Genomic DNA, 20,681 nt, shown 5'->3' with positions numbered 1-20,681 from the left:
GGACGGAGGGTGGGTGGGTGACAGACGGACGGACGGACGGAGGGTGGGTGGGTGACAGACGGACGGACGGAGGGTGGGTGGGTGACAGACGGACGGAGGGTGGGTGGGTGGGTGACAGACGGACGGACGGAGGGTGGGTGGGTGGGTGACAGACGGACGGACGGAGGGTGGGGGACGGACGGAGGGTGGGAGGGTGGTGGACGGACGGAGGGTGGGAGGGTGGGAGGGTGGGTGACAGACAGACGGAGGGTGACAGACAGACGGAGGGTGGGTGACGGAGGGTGGGTGACGGAGGGTGGGTGACGGAGGGTGGGTGACGGAGGGTGGGTGACGGAGGGAGGGTGACAGACGGAGGGTGACAGACGGAGGGTGACAGACGGAGGGTGACAGACGGAGGGTGACAGACGGAGGGTGGGTGACGGAGGGTGGGTGACGGAGGGTGGGTGACGGAGGGTGGGTGACGGAGGGTGGGTGACGGAGGGTGGGTGACGGAGGGTGGGTGACGGAGGGTGGGTGACGGAGGGTGGGTGACGGAGGGTGGGTGACGGAGGGTGGGTGACGGAGGGTGGGTGACGGAGGGTGGGTGACGGAGGGTGGGTGACGGAGGGTGGGTGACAGACAGACGGAGGGTGGGTGACAGACAGACGGAGGGTGGGTGACAGACAGACGGAGGGTGGGTGACAGACAGACGGAGGGTGGGTGACAGACAGACGGAGGGTGGGTGACAGACAGACGGAGGGTGGGTGACAGACAGACGGAGGGTGGGTGACAGACAGACGGAGGGTGGGTGACAGACAGACGGAGGGTGGGTGACAGACAGACGGAGGGTGGGTGACAGACAGACGGAGGGTGGGTGACAGACAGACGGAGGGTGGGTGACAGACAGACGGAGGGTGGGTGACAGACAGACGGAGGGTGGGTGACAGACAGACGGAGGGTGGGTGACAGACAGAGGGTGGGTGAGACAGACAGACGGAGGGTGGGTGGGTGACAGACAGACGGACAGTGATGTATTTGGTTCCCCCTTGTTTTTGACATAGTACATGCTGGTTGGACTGTCTGTACGAACCAGCTTGGAAGAATCTGCAATCTTTGTCAGGAAAGCCTGAACTGATAGAAAGATGGCCTTCAGCTCTAGCCTGTTGATGTGCTGTTACCGTTGCGCACTGGACCATTTGCCATGGATCTGTAGCTCCTGTAGATGGCCCCCCTCTGCCATCCACAGAGATGACTGTCGTTAAAATGAAATCTGATGATTTGAAGTAAAGTAAGGTCCTCTGAGAGATTTGGTCTGTGAAACCACCATTGCACGGCTTCCTTCATGCTGGTTGTGATTTGTATTATATCCTCGAAGGATCCAGAGGATTGCAGCCATTGCCTCTGGAGTTCTTTCTCATCCTTAGCCTGGCTAGAGGTACTAGATCTCTCGCTGATGAACACATTCCCAGGAATGATTTGTATGTTCAAACTGAAACTGACTCTTTTTAGGTCTCGCCTGACCTAGCGAATGCGCTGGTCTGGCGAGACTTATTGAGAGGGCTCCAAAAAGTGCTACCAGGCCAGCCTGGAGCTACAGTGCCTGTGCGCGGGCGCCGCGCTTTACTGCGATCACTTTCTCTTTTGCGGCCGCACGGCATAGCCAATAGGTCTCGCTTTGGGACCTTATAAGTATTTAGTTATGCACTTATAAGGTCCCAAAGGCGAGACCTATTGGCTATGCCAATGCTTGTTTTGACATGTTTGTTAGCTGTGTGTTCAAATGTGACAAGGTCTACCACCTACTGATCCGTTATATTGAGTCACTGATGCACATAGATGGAAATCTTCGCTCCCATGGGCTGGGAGGGAAGCTGGTACCCGCATGTGATCATTGTTTTCTGTTAGAGCCACGACTATGGGAAGATGTTTTGCGGCCTCCTTGGAGAGAGAAGCCAGCTGTAGAAGACTGGTGGTGTGCTAGAGGGTTATAAATAGTGAGATTGGTAAGGCTGATACTTTGGGGTTTTCTGGCGACCTTTATAGGAGGTAAGACCTCGTCCTCTAGCCCCTCTGAATGGCACTTTCCGATATTGTAATGTGCCTAAGGATTTAGACGTGTCTGTATAAGTATTGATAGCTAAAAGTGCCTCGTCTATGTGCTTTCTAAACAGGTAATCACCCTCGAAAGCCATATCCAAAATCTTTGTTTGCACCTCTAGCCTGAAGGTGGTAGCCTTCAACCATCCCTGTCTTCTCAGTACGGCGGCCCCCGCCAATTGTCTAAAACCAGCATTGGCTACATCTAAAGAGCAGTCGATGGTTTCAGACGCTGCACATACTCCCTTCAACAGGAGCTTTTTGGCTTTCTGGCTTCTTTCCTCTGAGTCCCCCAAAGCTTCCATGTCTGACCACATCCGGCAGTCAAAACGGCAGATAATGGCTAAGGTATTCAGTCTTGAATGTGACTGCGACCATAGGGGAGAAGCGCTTTCCTAGAATGTCCATCCTGCGCACCTCCTTATCAGGTGGAGTAGTGATTGGGGTGACAGGGTTCTAGGATCGTCTTGGTGCCCTTGAGAAAGGACCGAATCTGGTTTGGGGTGTCCTATGAGGCAAGACGTAGAATCCTCTGGAGCTCTACATTTCTTTTTAATCCACAGAAGTACCGGAGGTATGGTTGCCAGTATTCTCATAATTTTGATGCCTTCCAGCCATATGTAGTCAATAATGGGTATGAAGCGCACAGACTTCCTAGTGTCGTCCTTGAAATCATACAGGGAGCAGTCTGCCTGCTTGACTGTCATTGGCAAGTGGAACCTGGTGGATGCTCTCTCCATCAAACTATGGAATCCTCTAATATCCTCCAGGGGAGAATTGAATGGTAGATGTGGAGGAGGAGAGGGCGTTGGTATTATATAGTCCACCGAAGGATGTGGTGCTGGAAGAGGATCTGAGAGCACGTCTGAAGCAGACGTATACTCTGCGATAGGACCTATTGGTAAGGGGCGAGGAGTAATCGTAGGTGTAATTGGTGGAGGCAAAATTGGCGTACCCAGTGGGTCTGCTTGAGATAGTGCCCTCTCAGGTTGATCCCCTTACAGCTGAAACATTTGCCTGTAATACAGCAACATAGCCTGCAGGTCTTGGATGACAGAAGGCGGAAGATGGGGCATGTCTCTAGGACATGGTTCTGGCTGAAATCCATATAAATAGTAGTGACGAGGTGGAGCCACATAGCTCTGTTCATAATACTGATCCTCATCATGGTAATCTTCATCGTCTTCTTGACATTTTATGGTCAGCTCTGATGGACTATGAGCTACACCATAAATCCCATCGTCATCAGAGTCCTGTATGTCGAAGAGATGTGATAGGATTAAAGGCGATAAATTACTGCACTCTGACATGGCTGGGTGTAAAAATGTTTGTTACTTTTGTAATAAGTAACCCTAGTCTTCGGTGGCGTCGACAGTGCAGATACAGCCGGAAAAGCGGATTCCATCTACTGTCTCGTCGTCGACGGTAGTGTCAATGATGTGGTGGTCGTCTGGGTATCGCTGACTAAGCACTCGGAAGGCATCTTCATTGACGTTATCTTCGTCAATGGAAGTGTGTCGACAGCCTTGAATGTTGCAGTCGGCGGCCTCTTAGAGTGCAAGACACTCGTCAAATGTATAGGACCAAATATTGTCGACGTCACAATTGCTGTTGTCGGCAGTGCCAATGATGTAACTCGTCAAAGAATGTGGCAACATCAATGAATGCTTTTTGCCAGATCTATGTCTCACAGGGTCTGAGGACGAGGCTCTGCGACGGTATTTGTCCTTTCTGGAAGGCGCAGAGGGCACAGACAATGTTGGCTCTAATGAGTGTTTCACTCCTTTCCTCTTTTTAAAGTCCTTGGTCCCATGAGAAGGTTTGTGGTGTTTCCTGCCTTCGCCAGAGGAACTGTCCTGCGACCTGGCCCTCTTGTGAGACTTGGAGGATCTAATCACTTTCTTCATCTGAAGTAATTGCCTGGTATTTAGTGGTCTGGAGCAACAATAACAACCTTCCCTTTCTATCCTCGAGCGTCTTTGAGGAAAAGGTACGACAGATGATGCATTCCCTTATCTCAAGTTTAGGATGGAGGCAACGTATAAAATCCTTCTGTGGATTATCCACATGGACCCTTTTTCTGCCACATGTCTTACATGGGCGGAAAAGGCCTCTTATCAGACATGGTGTCAAGACTGTAGAAAATCAAGAAGTTGTAGGAAAAACTCAGTAGCACTCGGGGAGACTTCCTTCCACACAACGTGCAGTGAAAATCTCAGGGAATCTGCCTCAGCTGGTAGTGTTCTAGAGGGTGCTGAACGCCGATTGGCTGTGTTCAACATGTGGTCCTTTTTGAAAAAGGACAAAGCTGGCTATCAACAACCTGGCCTAGCGCCATTATAGCCTATGTTTGTTTGTTAAATACTGCTGGATTATTTTACCGTGGGATTCCCATCTCGACGACGGGGAATGATTCAAGCATGTGAATCTATGAAAGATACCACAATACTGGATAACAGAATATAAGAACTCCCAGCTTAAACTGTCAAAGGCCTCATCAATGTCTATTGCCATGACAGCTGCCCTCTCCTGATCCACAAAATCATTTAAGAGAGAGATGAGCCTCCGAATATTATACAGCGTATTACGCCCAGGAATAAAGCCTGCTTGATCAGTATAAATTAAAAAGGGCATATGTCAGACCCCAAGGATATTGCAGCATATATTTGCAAATTTATCGGCACAAAAATGTAAATTTAGCGGCACAAAAATGAAGTTTGCGGCATTATTACGGCACTTTCTTTAACTTGTAATCATTCCTTTTCAGCCCTAAATCAATGGAATCGGTTTTAGCAGAGTATTTCACTTTGAAATAGGCATGTTTAAAGTTTCTGCAGCTCTACAGAAACACAGCTCCAATCGACTAACTTCGTGGGAGGGGACCATATTTCTCCCTGGGATGTTCTAGCGCCCATGTATGCACCCCTGCCGGGGCACCACTTTCACCACTCCCTGGTTTCAGTCACGCAGCTCCCTTCACTCTCTGGTTTAACACATGCAGCCCCTTTCTCTCTCTGGTTTCAGAGACACAGCTCCCTTTACTTTCTGGTTTAAGACCCGCAGCCCCTTTCTCTCTCTGGTTTCAGTCAAGCAGCTCACTTCACTCTCTGGTTAAGACATGCAGCCCCTTTCTCTCTCTGGTTTCAGCCACACAGCTCCCTTCACTTTCTGGTTTAAGACACACAGCCTCTTTCTCTCTCTGGTTTCAGTCAAGCAGCTCCCTTCACTCTCTGGTTTCAGTCACAGAGCCCCCCTTTGCTCCCTAGTTTCAGTCACACAGCCCCCCTTTACTCCCTGGGTGCAGAGATACAGTCTCCTCTTGTGTTACGTGTACTGCCACTGACTCCCTTTTATAGGTAGTGCTGACAGGACAGACATCTTGCAATAATCATCCTTCAAAACCAGGGTTTCCAGTTCCAAAATCAGCAGCTCTGACCATGGTGTCACATCATCCCCCACACTGAACACCATACTGTCCCACTGAGAGAAACTCGCACTACCTTCAACTACAACCCAATAGTGTCATGTTATAAACACCTGGATGGGGCTCAATTTAAATTGCACACTAGACGAGCAATATGGTACCTAGAAACAAAAAAAAATACAAAGTGTAATATCTTATCTGTAGAGTGCCCTTGCATAGCAGTGCCTTGGTCTGTGCTACTGGTCTGCAGCCTGTCCTCATATGAAACCCCGAATCCGGTCCTAGGATGCTTGTTTCCGGTCCAGGGAGGACATGGTTTGGCAGTTCGGGCTGGACTGTTCCCATGAGGCACAGGGTCAAGACTGATTTGCATATTGCCAGGACTAAACTGGGGTGGCATGGTGAGCAAAAGAATGATGGATTTAACCCAGATCTTTTGACTAGGGGTGAATGTTTTGATTTGTTCTGCATTCCGTCCATCAATTGTGTGTCATTTGCTCATATGTGCATCGCCATGAACAGTGCCGTTTGTCTGCAGCCTGTCCTCGTATGTGCAGTGCCATGGAGTGGGCCAACGGTTTGGAGCCTGCCCTCATATGCACAGTGTAATTTTCTTTGCAATTGGTATGCAGCCTGTCTACATATCTGCAGTGCCACGAAGTGCACAGTTTGTCTGCTGCCTGTCCACATATGTGCTGTGCCAGTGTCTATATTGGTCTGCCGCCTGTCTTCATATGTGCAATGCCATAAAGTGTGCTATTTGCCTGCTGCCTGTCCTGTTCTATGCAGTGCCTGGGGCTGTGCTGTTGGTCTGCAGCCTGCCCTCGTATGTGCAGTGCCATGGAGTGGGCTATCGGGTTCCAGCCTGCCCTCGTATGTGCAGTGCCATTTTATTTGCTACTGGTCTGCAGCCTGTATGTGCAGTGCCATAGTGTGCTGTTTGCCTCTTCCATACAGTGTCTGAGGCTGTGCTGTTGGTCTTCTGCCTGCACTCGTGCGTGTGTACAGTGCCTTGGAGTGCGCACTGTTGTGTTAGCCATGTCCTGTCCGCGTCTTATAGCACCTCAAGGTTCCTTGATTTTCCAGCTATGTCTGAGCACAGCCACACTCTCCTTTCGTGCCGTCAAACACTCTTAAGTATTTCCCAGGCACTCAGTAATTGGTTCCAACAAAAAATAATCCCAACTTTCACCAGCATGTTAATATTTCAGCCTCCTGCCCTTTAGAAGCTTTGTGCTCACAGCCTCTGAACAATCTAGGCAAAGCCGCCATGCTTAACTTCAGTTCCAAGCCCATTACAGCCCTGAGCACCGTGGCTGTGCAGTCTCTCTTCATTAATCGATTTGTTGTGACCAGAATCTGAACTGTGTTCTCGGGTGCTGTACCCTTACAAAGTGAAATATCTTGAACCTTTAGACCCCATCTAAACAGTCCCTTTTTTGTACTTCAGAGATGGGCGCTCGCTCTCCTGTTTCCAGCTATTACAGCTGTACAGCGCAGTTCACATTGTGATGTATGCATGTACAGCCAATTAAATGGCATGTTTTTTTATGCCTGCTGGGAAACCGGTTTCTGAGGCGGAAATAGTAAATATAGCGGCTATCGGGCTTTTCAGCCGATTTCGCGAATCGCTAAATGCTGAAGGGTCTGATATGTAATAAGGGTCTGATCATCAGGACACAGATTAGAATTTTATAATCTACACTAAGCATAGACAATGGCCTACAGGATCTAATATCCATTGAAGGGCAACCAGGTTTCAAAAGAGGAATGACCAGCGCCCCACATGTAGACACTGGCAGATGTCCTGTCTTCCAAGATGTAGAATAAATTTCCACCAATATAGGAGCCAATTAATTATTGTATGCAGCAAAGAACTCAACCGTTAAGCCATCTGCTTCAAGAACCTTACCACGCACTATATTTTTATGGCAGCTCTAAATTCTTGTATAATTCACCACTCCCCCAATCTGCATCCTCACGCAAGAGGACCTGCAGTTGCCTTATTGATATAATCCTCAATATCCCAAGCTGGTGTTCTAGGAGCTGGAGCATATAGATAAGTGTAATATTAACAGAAGCATGAATTAATAGCAGCTTGATTATATAATGCTTCACCTGTAGCAGTCAAGCTCCAGAATCAAAGAGTCCCCTTTTTGAACTAACAAGCCATTTCAAAAGGGATCCTGCTTTATCACGCACAGCATTAACAAGAGTCAAATATTCCTTATTATCAAAACAGCTTAATTTTTCAACTTGGGCTGCCAGTAATTCCTTTGCCTCATGCAGGGGATATTCTAAGTACCCTTTACTGAATTTCCACCTCACCAACTAAAGTTCTATGCATCCCTGCCACCTCTGCAATGCATCGACTCCTGATACCCATTGCTACCTAAAAGACCAAAAATTATAAGTCTCCTATAAAGTACTAATTAGAGGATAACGTTCTCCAAGTATTGTCTAGCTTTTGTTGGGCCATGTCTGGAGGTAGAAGCCACATTCCTAATACTGTTAAATTCTTAAATAACCTGCCAGAATTCATTTGAGAGATTGAGAGCTATCAATAATTCCAAGAACAAGTTAAGAATATACTATTTTAAGCTTTCATTCCTTTCTTTATACTGTGTCCAGTGCATAGCAAACCTGAAACACTATCAACACACTGGATTACTCCTCAGAAGCTTGTTGCAAATATACAGTCAGATATTTCATCCTCAATGGAAGCCATGACTACACACTTCCTTATATTCATCTTATTGATGCTGTTAAAAGTAAAAATATATAATCATTATGCTTGGATCACAGTATACAACCTTGTTTGTAAACTGTTTCTGGTTTAACTCACTGGACTGCAGAAATGTCTTCACTATTGCTTTCTTAGCGTGTTAGGCACTTAAATTATAATTTACCTTATTATTTATTCCAGATTTCTTTTTCTATATTTTCTAGAAACAATGATGACAAACTAACTCTTATAATTGGATGATGACTTTTTTAGCAATAATTTGGTACGTTATTATGAAAAAAATCAGAGAGTCATTTGGAGCCTTAAAAAGGTACAGCTTTTATGCAAATTTTATAAAAATCATTGATCAATAGAAAATTCTAAAATCAATCACTTTTAAAAATGTGCCTATTTAATTAGGTCTAGAAGATTACCCATATAGATAGTATCAGCGCAGGATATCGGAAGGAACGTCACCAAGAACCTTAATTCAAAGGTTTTTTATTTTAAATCTATTGTTGAGTCACGCCTCGAAAACACCAGAATGCAAGTGAGTGGCAATGGACGAAGGGTAGCGCTATACAGGGTATCATAATGCTATGTCAGAGATCCTTCAATGACTCACATTTCATCTTACCTAAGATGCAGGGGACTCTTAGAGCGGTCTCTAAAATCGACAGGACTCCTTGACCGGATATAGATTGGTGAAAGTGATCTCAAACTGGATCTTCTGTATCTTCCAGGACTGTAATCACGAGAGTCATTAGGTCTTTCTAACCTACTGAAAAAACAATATGATTTTAATTTAGAATTTCAAGATTTCAAACTAGAACTTTACATAGTTTTATGTAAGCTTCTGTTAACCACTGAAAAAGTTACTTACTGCACACCGGAATGAACACATCTTTCTGTTGATCATAGTTCTCAGAGTCCTGATCTCAAAATATTTTCAGTGGAGCCAAATGTAGCAGTAGGTTGGCAACAGCTAGGAACTCATTACAAGTACCAAACGTTAAGCGTCAGTATCTCTAAAAGGGGTGACCAAGAAGGAGTAGTTTCTTACCTGTAACTCCAGTTCTGTAGTAGGGGTATCTCTGTTATAGTCATAATCTATGAATAATCCCCGCCCATGTGCGGGGACCCCGGAGCAATCAAAAATATCTCTTAAGCTGTCCCGCATTTGCAAACCTGCAAAGACACTTAAGAGACAGACAAAATAATACAGCCTAATCACAACAAGGCTGCACTGGCCAGCACTTCCTCTGAAGTGAACACAAAAGCCAAAATAAAGTTTAAATGTCATTTTTATTCACATCTGACATCCTCCTTTATTACCACACACTCCCTTCACCAAAATCCCTTTAAACAATAGAGAGGAAGGGGTGGACAGACAAGCCCTATAGGCTGTCATTATGTGTCTGCTAAAGGGATACCGTGCCTTTAAGAAACTCTCCAGAGACCCCCGGTATCCCAGGATGCACAGCCAACACAAGTTACTTTCAGTTCTTTTTGAAGGTGTATAACAACAGGCCTGATACTATCAGGTTACTCCACCAGGGAGGAGGGAGGGTCGCTTATGACTATAACAGATACCCCTACTACAGAACTGGAGTTACAGGTAAGAAACTACTCCTTCTGTAGTAGGGGATCTCTGTGTATAGTCATAATCTATGAATAGAATGGCAAGCCCATCCCAACCAACAAGCAGCGGTGGAGTAAGCCCAACCACCAACAAATCACTGTGCAAACAAATTCCTCAGCTTAGCCTGTCCAACCTGCGCATCTGCCCTAGCATCAGAATCCAGGCAGTAATGCTTCGTAAACGTATGGACCGACTTCCAGGTGGCAGCCTTACAAATGTCAGCAATGGGAACATTCCTAAGCAAAGCTGTAGTAGCAGCCTTGCCTCTAGTCGAATGTGCCGTAGGCTTAACCCCCAATGTTCTATTAGCTTTTTGGTAACAAAGCTGAATACAGGAAACAATCCATCTGGAAATGGACTGTTTTGAGGTAGCTAAACCAGTTCTTACCGAACCATAATTAACAAACAGTTGATCCGACCTGCGGATATCTTTTGTCTTATCCAGGTAGAATTTCAGTACCCTACGTACATCAAGTGAATGCAGAGACCTCTCCGCCGGAGAGGAAGGATGCTGAAAAAACGTAGGCAAACTTCTCATTTGATTTACATGGAAATCGGATATCACCTTAGGCAAAAATTTAGGATGGGTACGCATCACTACTTTAGAAGCATGGAAAACAGTGTACGGCTCTTGACAACACAGAGCCTGAATCTCACTCACCCTCCTGGCCGATGTAATGGCCACAAGGAAGGCAGCCTTCCAAGACAAATGCTGCAACGAAGCCTTATGGATAGGCTCAAAAGGCTCCCTCATCAATCTAGATAACACCACATTCAATTCCCATGGTGGAGCAGGTCTTCTAACAGGGGGAAACACCTTACGCAAACCCTCCAAAAAATCCTTAATCACAGGGATTTGAAAAAATGAGGTTTGAGACGGGCCTTTCCTATACGCAGTCAGAGCTGCGAGATGAACCTTAATAGACTGAAAATTAAGCCCAGATTGAGCTAACTGCAGCAGATAAGGCAAAATAACATCTACTTCACAGGATGTAGGGTCAAAGTCCTTTGCCTTGCACCATAAGCAGAATCTCTTCCACTTATAGGCGTAAGAAGTCCTCGTAGACGGTCTCTTCGCCTCTTTCAAGATCTCCATACAGTCCTGAGGTAGGTTCAAGTGTCCATACTGTACTAGCTCAGGAGCCATGCTGCCAAACTCGACGAGAGATTGGGGTGAACCATCTGTCCTCCGAACTTCGTGAGAAGGTCCGGCCGACACGGCAGGCGTCTGTGTGGCAGAACAGACCGGTGAAGAAGGTCGGTGAACCACCATTGCCTCGGCCACTCCGGAGCAATCAGGATCATTCTGGCTCTGGATTGCGACAGCTTGATCAGCACCGCCGGGATCAGGGGAATGGGTGGAAAGGCGTAGAGAAAGCTGTTGGACCAGCTGATCCATAGGGCATTCCCCAGCGTCCCTGGTTGGTAGTACCTGGACGAGAAGTCGCGGCATTTGCTGTTTTCTGCCGTAGCGAACAGATCGATATCCGGAGTGCCCCACTCTGCGAAGACGTCTCTTAGCACGTCGTCGTTTAGCACCCACTCGTGGTTCTCTTGAACGAGCCTGCTGAGCGCGTCTGCTTGGGCATTCTGCACCCCCGGCAGATGGGTCGCCGTGATCGTCAGGTTCCTGGCCACCAGCCAGTTCCAGATCGCCTGTGCCTCCCGAGACAGGGTGCGTGAACGTGAGCCCCCCTGCTTGTTGAGGTAATACATGGTCGTAGTATTGTCCGTCTGGGAGACATAGACGCCGATCCTGTTATTCGGAACCTTTGGGGAATTCCGCGATCTTGGAACAAAATCTTTATCCATGTATATCCACACTACGATGATTATGGACCGCTAGTCACTTGCCGCCTTTTTGGCATTGCTTGCTCTTCGATTCTCGAGCTTGCGCTCCGATTGAATTCTCTCGCATCATCATTTATGCACAAGATCTAGGCACCATTACCGCCTATGTTGAGCATTGGAAACGAAATATTTGCCTATAGTGAGCCTTATCTTACGGTTCCATAGGATTCTGGTTTTACTACTGCGGCCTGGAGGCGAATTATCCATGTTCCTCCTTGAACATCCATTTTAATCGAGTGTTTGCCCCCTATTATCCTTGGTCCACGCCCTGATGAAGGTGGGGCTCCTCCGTGGGCCCTATACCGAAACGCGCGTTGGCGCTTGATTCGATGACCTCCCTTCTCTCTGAAGTACCATCTGGCTTCCTCTGGATGAGATACAATCGATTCATCCATTCGAAATCCCTAGGATAACCTATGTTGACCAATTATTTGTTTAGTGGTTATGAATGTGGTATTGACTGAATGTATGCATGGTTAAGTTTTCTAGCGGGGCACTCCCTTTGTCTTTGTCTTTGATTTTTGTATATTTATTGTATTGTAATTTTTTGTATTATATGTTTATGCATTTGTCCTATGATGAGACATTTATACAAATTGAAAAATGAAATTTTCTATAAACAAAAAAAAGCAAAATAAATATGCTAGGTTTATTTTAATACCTACTATCTTGTGAGTACCTTTTGTCTTTGTTGTGTCCACCCTTGTTCCAGTTGTGTCTTGTGCCCTATCAAGGACCTATTTATTAGGCCACAGTTTACAATTATTGAACCGGTCTTGTCTTCTCTTTGAAGTTTCGTAGTATTGTCCGTCTGAACCAGCAGGGAGTTCGTCCTGAAGGAGGGATGGAACGCCTTCAAGGCCAAGTGTACCGCTCTGAGTTCCAAAAAGTTGATATGGTAAGTCGTCTCCATCTGCGACCATATCCCCTGAATCTGAAGAGGGCCCGAATGCGCTCCCCAGCCCTGGAGAGACGCATCGGTCACTATGGTCTGGACCGGAATATCCTTGTGAAAAGGAGTCCCCTTGCAGACATTCCCTGGGCACACCACCATTTCAGAGACTGCCGAGCGTGTTGAGACAACTGGATCTTGTCCTCCCAACGCCCCCGCCTCTGGTCCCATTGATCCTCCAGACATTCCTGCAGGGGCCTCATATGCAGACGTGCATTGGTGGTGAGAAAGATGCAAGAAGCCATCGCCCCCAGTAAGGAAGACACCGTCGTCACCGTAGGAGAGCGGGCTGAGATGAGATGCCGAGCCTTCCCACGGATCGATAAGCGTCTCTCCTCCGAAGGACACACGCTTGCGGTCAAAGTATTGACCGAAGCCCCCAAGTACTGGAGACACTGTACAGGGACCGGCACTGACTTAGTCATGTTGATGTGCAGCCCCAGTCGATGAAGCAAATCCGCTGTCCTGTTGAAATGGCACTGGGCTTCCTGGTAAGTGGACGCTTTGATCAACCAATCGTCCAGGTATGGATACACAAACACCTTGGTCTTCCGCAGGTGTGCCGCGACCACTGCCATGCACTTGGAGAACGTCCGTGGTGCAGACTTCAGGCCAAACGGGAGTACTGAATACTGGTAATGGTTGTGGCCTACCAGAAACCTCAGGAACTTGCGATGCTTTGGTGCGATCGGCACATGAAAGTAAGCGTCCTGCAGATCTATGGCGCACAGCCAGTCTCCTCGATGCAACTGAGGTTAAATCTGATGCAGGGACAACATACGGAACTTTTCTCTGCGGATCCACTTGTTTGCTTGACGCAGATCCAGAATAGGCCTGAACTCGTTCTTGTCCTTTTTTCTTACGAGAAAGAACCGCGAGTAGAGACCTCTTCCTTTTTGCTTCAAAGGAACCGCTTCTATCGCCCTCTTTAACAGAACGTCCGCCTCCCGCTGGAGCTCCCTCACCATGTAGGAGGAGCGCACTGGTGGAATCTGTGGAGGCGGGCTGGTGAAACGAAGACAGTAACCATTGCAAACAATATTCAGCACCCACTTGTCCTGCGTTATTGTCCTCCACTCTGCCAGGTAGTGTTGAAAACTTCCCCCCACCGGAGCGGGTAACGGATGAGGGGGAAGTAACTTTTCAGGGCTTCGACCCGGCCGGGCCTTTGTTCCCCGACGAGGACTGATGCTGTCCTCTGCCCCTCTGGCGCTTCTGAAAGGACTGCCTCGGGAACTGCTGTTGTTGCTGGGGCTGTTGTTGGTGGCCCGACTGACGCCCTTGACCTCTCTGCTTGGCGTAGCGCCTGCCCGAGGATCGGAAGGACCTCCTCTGCTCCTTGGGCCTCTCCAGCCCCACCGCCTTCAGGGTTTCCGCCTCAGCCTTCATGCGGGCCATCTCGTCATCCGCATGTGACCCGAACAGCGTCGTGCCAGAGAACGGTAAATTGGCGATCTTCTGCTGCGCTTCAGGCTTGAGCGGTGTCAGCCGCAGCCAGGAATGCCTCCTCATGTGTATGCCGTGGCAGTACCCATGGGCCGCCAGCAACGACACATCCCCCGCCGCACTGATGATCTGATTAGAGACCAACATGCCCTCGTTCAGCACCTCCTGAAAGTCCTCCCTCTTATCTCTAGGCAGGGAGGCAGCGAACTGTTGCAGGGAGTCCCAAAGGGACCTGTCATAGCGACCCAACAGAGCGGAGGCGCTAGCGGCCTTCATCGTAGTGGCCGACGTGGAGCACATCCTCCTCCCCAAGGAGTCCATTTTGCGACTCTCCTTATCCGGAGGAGCCGTGGACGAAGGCGTCGTAGAGTGCTGTTTACGAGCCGCCGCCACGATAACAGAGTCCGGTGGAGGATCCACCCTGAGGAACGCCGGGTCCGAGTCAGGAGCCCTGTACTTTTTCAGCAGTCTCGAGGGCGCCGGTTTCACCACGGCCGGCGTCAAGAACACCTCCATTGCAGGTTCCTCCAACCCCGGAACCAATGGGAGGAGGGGGCGCGACAGATGAGCCTTATGCAAAGTTTCAAAGACCACAGAAGTCGTGGGAATAGGGGTAGTGACTGATATCCCCAACTTCGCCGCCCCTCTCATCAGCACCTCCTGGAACGTGGCAATGTCATCCACCGGCGAGACGCGGGTAGGAGGCGTCTCCGACAGCGAGGGAGAAAACCGTCCAGTCCCAGAAGAGTTCGTGCCCCTCGAGCCTCTTGAACGAGACCGATACCTCCGTCGTCCATGCCCAGAGCGAGTGGACGATCTGCGCCTACTCCGTGATCGCCTGCGAGAGCGAGATCTCTGCCTGCGAGTAGCCCTCGGGGGCGGAGGCTGCGGTGGAGATGCAGGCCGCTGAGGCACGGGCAGAGGTAGCGGAGGAGGGGAGGAGGAGGAGGAGGAGGAGGAGGAAGAACAGGCGCCGGTGGAGGAGCCGGTGGAAGATCGGGCGCAGGAGGCAGAGGCGGCTGCTGAGGACGCAGCGGGGACAGATGTTCCGAAGCCCCATCACTCCTTGCAGGAGAGCTCGCACCAGAACTGTCCGGGCTCGCGGCCACTCTCCTCTTCTTGGCGGGCCTGTCCCGCGTGGAAGCCACCGACGGGGAACGTACGCGTCTCCCCGATCCCCGACTGGAGATCGTAATCACTGAGGACGTGTTCCCCGATGTCCGTGACGTCGAACTGTACGTCGACCTCGTCCGGCGTCTCTTCGCCCTCGACGTCGAGCGTCCTCTCGACGTCGAACCATGCCTCCTCGACGTCGACCGATGCCTCGACCTCCGTCGCCGCGGCGTCGACTTCTGCCTCGACGTCGCCTTCTGGTGCTTCGACGTCGAACGCTGGTGTCTCGACGTCCGGTGCCTCGACGGCGACCTGCGCCTCGACGGCGACCTGCGCCTCGACGGCGACCTGCGCCCCGACGGCGACCTGCGCCCCGACGGCGACCTGCGCCCCGACGGCGACCTGCGCCCCGACGGCGACCTGAGCCCCGACGGCGACCTGAGCCCCGACGGCGACCTGTGCCTCGACGGCGACCTGTGCCTCGACGGCGATCTTCTCCGCCTGGACGGCGGGCGCCGGGATCTCGGCGTCGACTCCGTCAGCGTCGAGCCGTGGGTCGACGGCGAAGGTGGCGAGTGAAGTCTTCCATGGGGCTCGGTACGACGTTGATGGGGTGTCGACGTCGACCGCGACACCTGCGACGGCGACCCGGTCCCGGGTCTCGCCGGCCCCTCTCTCGACGTCGAACGCCGAGGCTGCCGCGACCCAGAGCCCTGGATCGACGGCGAACATACGGGTGCCTTCTCCCTCGCCGTCGTCGCCTTCGAACGCGACCTACCAGCCGGTAGGCGCCGTTTCTGCTCCCTGCTCTGCCCGGAGGTCCCTCCAGGGGCTGAAGCATGGGCGGAGGAGGGAGAATGAGACCCTCCATGCCCCGAAGTCCCACCGGTCCTCTGCTGCTCCTGTCCCTGAAGGCGAATCTTCTCCCTGTCCCTCAGGGTCCTTTTTGAAAAGGTTTTACAGATGGCACATGTAGCTGGGACATGTGAGGACGACAAGCAGAGGATACAAACATCATGTGGGTCCGTCTTGGCCTTTTTCCTCCCACACTCAGGGCAGTTATCGAACAAAGCCATGCTAAGAGTGGGCCAAAACTGCTCCAGATTGCAGGCAGTAGTAGACAAAGGCTCTAGACGTCGAATGAAAACACTATTTATCCAAAAAATCCAATTTTAATCAAATAAACCACCCAAAAGGGTAGAGCTCAAGCTCCAGGGTCCTGCTAGCAGGAGCCGGAAAAAAGAACTGAAAGTAACTTGTGTTGGCTGTGCATCCTGGGATACCGGGGGTCTCTGGAGAGTTTCTTAAAGGCACGGTATCCCTTTAGCAGACACATAATGACAGCCTATAGGGCTTGTCTGTCCACCCCTTCCTCTCTATTGTTTAAAGGGATTTTGGTGAAGGGAGTGTGTGGTAATAAAGGAGGATGTCAGATGTGAATAAAAATGACATTTAAACTTTATTTTGGCTTTTGTGGCCAGTGCAGCCTTGTTGTGATTAGGCTGTATTATTTTGTCTGTCTCTTAAGTGTCTTTGCAGGTTTGCAAATGCGGGACAGCTTAAGAGATATTTTTGATTGCTCCGGGGTCCCCGCACATGGGCGGGGATTATTCATAGATGACTATACACAGAGATCCCCTACTACAGAACAGAGGTTTCAAGAGGCAGTGGCACCCACAGGACTGGGGGTCAGTCACTAAACTTAAATTTCAGACCAGTTCTCAACGGGATAAGGAATTTCAGGTTATGATTTAAACCTCAACTTTAGTATCTGATAACCTGATTGCACATGCTAGAGAAATGACTCAAAGCGATCAGCAATAGACAGTGGAATACTGGAGCTAGATGGAGCAGATACAGGCACCATAACCATGAGGGAAGTGCGGGCTCATCAGAGTATGCTATGCCAGATACTACCACCCAAGAGAAGTAGTTAAAGTGTAGTGTTAGCTTCCTGATGTTAAAGCAATCTCCAGTCTTGGATTCTGGCTAGACTCACAGTAGTTTGATTTAGATGATAGTCGTGCACAGCTCCAAGGTAATCTTTAGGTTAAAGGCGTAAATCGTGACTCACAGTAGGCCATCATGCACTAAACAATCAGCTCAGCCTTATAGGACCTACCTAACATTTAAATGGTCAACTCCTTTCGCTGGGCATTTCAGCTCAGTACCATGCTACAGGAAAAATCCTTACAATAGCCTACATTTACCCATTGATGCATAATAGAAATGAGATGTAGACAAGCCTGCAACATTACAAGGTCAGATGAGTTATCTTTTTAAATCTGGAGCATTCAGTGGGTACTTGTCAATCCCCGGGGAGGGAGGGAGCAGAAGGGGAGGGAGGGGGGGGGGGGGGGGGAGGGGGAGGCAACCACTGGTGTGTTAGGGCCACCAGTACTGGTGGACTCTAACAAGGCAACCAATTTTGTCCTTTGGGGCACTGCCCAGGCATAGTGAATTCAAGCAGCTATAGCATATTCTTGGTTGTGGTAGGGGTATACAAATTCAGACCAACACGCTCTACACAGCGTACAATTAGAGCAACAACTTCAGACGGAATAAAATACTTTATTCACCGATAACATAAATAAGTATTTGAGGGTTGGGCGCTAGATTTCCTAAATTACAATTTCAAATTTGGTTACTGTTTGACTATATGCCAATAAGGCAATACAACATTATTTACAAATAATAAAAACAACAAATTGCCAATGACAATTTAAAAACATTAAGTTCCTTATTATACAGACTTTTCCATAATGTTCAAAGACGTACCCAACTTGTTACATAAGAGAACTCTTTCACATTCCATTATGATTAAAAGCAAATTACAAATTCATCTTATCTGGAAACTTCTAAAAACAGGAAGCAGCAGTTCCTAATAGGCCAATGTAAAGTATGTGTAAAATACAATCTAATGCAACCATGAAAAGCAGCCGAGTTATGTAATGAACATTTTAGCCAAATAACTTTATTTATTTTTATTTTTTTTAATTTTCAGCTTTTTGTAGTTTCCACTTGATTTGTTGGGCCAAGCCTTAATCCTAACCTCTACCTCCTAATTTCCATTGACTGGATGTACTTTAAATATAACTGCAGCCGGACTGTCTATTTTGGATTTAATTTAAATATAACTTTACTGTGCTTTGATATAACTGCAGCTGGCCTATTTTGGATTATATGAGTGTACCTTGGAAATTCCGCACGCAAGCTCGAAGATCTTGTTCAATTGACTGATTAACATTTCCTTTGCTAATACCTCAAAACTGCTACGGTTTGCAAACCAGTACTTTGACAAGCACATGGTTGTAATTAAATGTTTCAAATTATGATGCAACCAACTTTCAAATGTTTTGTATGAGTAATCTTTAATGAATCACATGGCTTAGTGTGTCCTATCTTGCGTTGACAATGCAGTGCCAAAAATATAAAACTTTCCTTTAGTAGTATTTGAACGTTATATCTGAATGCCCAGTTTAAGTCTCAATGCATAGCTTGCAGTTGCTTGTGAGAGGTCAATGCAAGCTCCCAAATGCTTGCTTCGATGGCCTGAGTTAATGATAATTCCCCTCGTAACAGGATTTCAGAACTTGTAGGTTTCACAGCGCACCTCTAAAGTGCCCTCTGGGGGCAGGTCATAATAAATCAAATACTGAAATCCGTATGAATTTACTAAGACGAGGTATTTAATACCAAACACCATAGAGTAGGAAGCTGACTTTTTATAGGAGATACCAAAAAGAGGTATATCGTGAAAAGAGTCCAGGTATTCCCTTAGTAGCGGACAGGGGCTTGCTCTAGCAATCTCAAATTGCTCTTCTAGGGGAAAGTGTGGTCGAGCAGCCTGAGGCTTATCAGAGAGGAGCGTTAGAAATGTGCAAAATACACACAGTAAATAAATCATACACAAGATAAGGAGACCTGCATCAATTTATAAACAATAACATCTTTATATATATTTAGGCACCTGAATCACAGAATACGATCTGGTAAGTACGTTTCGAGGAAGAAATTCTACAACTTTTAAGTCGACACTTAGTGCATTTTTCAGAAGCTGCAATGCAATCCTATGGGAGGAAAAGCAAATATGGCATACATATAAGAGTACAGCAACTAACGAGACCAATCTCCTAGACTTAATTGAGTATGGGGCAAGGATCAAGGAAGCACAGCAGATCACTTCCAGCGGCACTATGGTGGCTAGGTGCAGCGATACAATACAGCGCCAGGTGCCCAATGTTAGTCTATGTCATAGATACGCACAAACATTTTTCGAGGGGCCACAAAGTCTAGTCTGTGGTGAGCCACAGGGCCAAAATGATGCTATCACGGTGGGAGTGGAACTTTGAGAGTAGTTAAATGTTGCAGTATACTGTATTAGATTATTTTCTTTTACTTCAGTTGGCTTGTAATTAAAAGCTTCCGCATTTATTTACCATCTTTTTGAAAGTTAGTGCTTTGAAATAAAACAGCAGCTTGGTGCTGCTATCAACCCGGGTGCCACATATGAGGGTCAGGAGGGCCACAGGAGACCCCTGGGCCGTACTTGGACTATTACTGGTCTATGGGGAACTGTCTTCGTTAAGAGGCAGCAGGTTTCGACTGAGAAGTCAGTCTACCTGAACAAATGGGGCGGGGGTCAGGCCTCCCAATGCTAGGGGACACCTTTGGCCCTCCTCTTCACAGGTCAGAGGTGATGGGTACAGGTGTCTTTAGGAGTCTGGGTTTTGTCAATGGAAGTAGTTGCGGTAGAGGTGGGCCTTTAAACAGCAACTGAAAGTGGCATTGAGAAGTCTACAGCAGAGAAAGCCAAGGTAGGCGTACAGTCTGGTGACCACGTTGGCACCATTGCCCACTTCAGCTCGAACTAAACTGGTCGAGTGCAATGGTGCGTTCCGGCGTCGGGTTTTTGCGGTTTTGGTGCCTCACAGTGCTTTCTTGGTAGGTGCAGGGGAGCAGCTCAGCTGTTCTACAGGAGTTCTTTGTTCTTGAGCAAAGTGCTGGCTGTTGTCCCAGGCTTTGGAGAAACAGCAGCTGCAGGACAAGTCTTATTTTGGCGAAATTGTCAAAGTCAGCAGGCAGGTCAGTAGGGCTGGTGCCAAGTCAGTAGCAAGTTCTTCTGACACTTTACGGTATACTTCTTTCAGTTCGTCAGGGTCTAATTTCCTGGTGCCAGTTGCTTCCCTAAACACTAGATATAGGGGAGTGTAGGGTAGTAGTCAATGGGCTACTTACCCCCGGGGTGCCCCCTATATGACCACTTCCTGTGAAAAGTGGGCATAACCATGTCCCAGATTTCCTAAGTTTGCCATCACAAAAGATGGCAGACTCAAATTTCGTCTTCACTTCAGGTAGCCCACCTTAGGGGTGGAACTAGCCTGAAGGTGAACACGCCTTTCTGATTTCACATTTTTCTGCCTTGCCCAGATGCCAAACAGGCCCTGGTCAA

General features: G+C 48.4%; 1 protein-coding gene across 2 annotated transcripts in view; it reads right to left on the bottom strand.

The window, feature by feature from the left end:
* LOC146863304 (uncharacterized) overlaps positions 1 to 20,681 on the bottom strand; it is a 306,982-nt gene that overhangs the window by 102,613 nt on the left and 183,688 nt on the right. Inside the window, exon 7 of one of the 2 annotated variants that reach the window (XM_085642718.1) lies at positions 8,863 to 9,006. In XM_085642718.1, coding sequence (XP_085498844.1) covers positions 8,863 to 9,006 — 144 coding nt within the window. The remainder of the gene's footprint in view (positions 1 to 8,862; positions 9,007 to 20,681) is intronic. The other variant, XM_085642719.1, reaches the window with a different exon arrangement.

This window comes from Triturus cristatus, chromosome 2_2 (assembly GCF_964204655.1).
Source record: "Triturus cristatus chromosome 2_2, aTriCri1.1, whole genome shotgun sequence".
Classification (NCBI taxonomy): Eukaryota; Metazoa; Chordata; class Amphibia; order Caudata; family Salamandridae; genus Triturus; species Triturus cristatus.
This window is presented reverse-complemented; position numbering and strand designations above follow the sequence as displayed.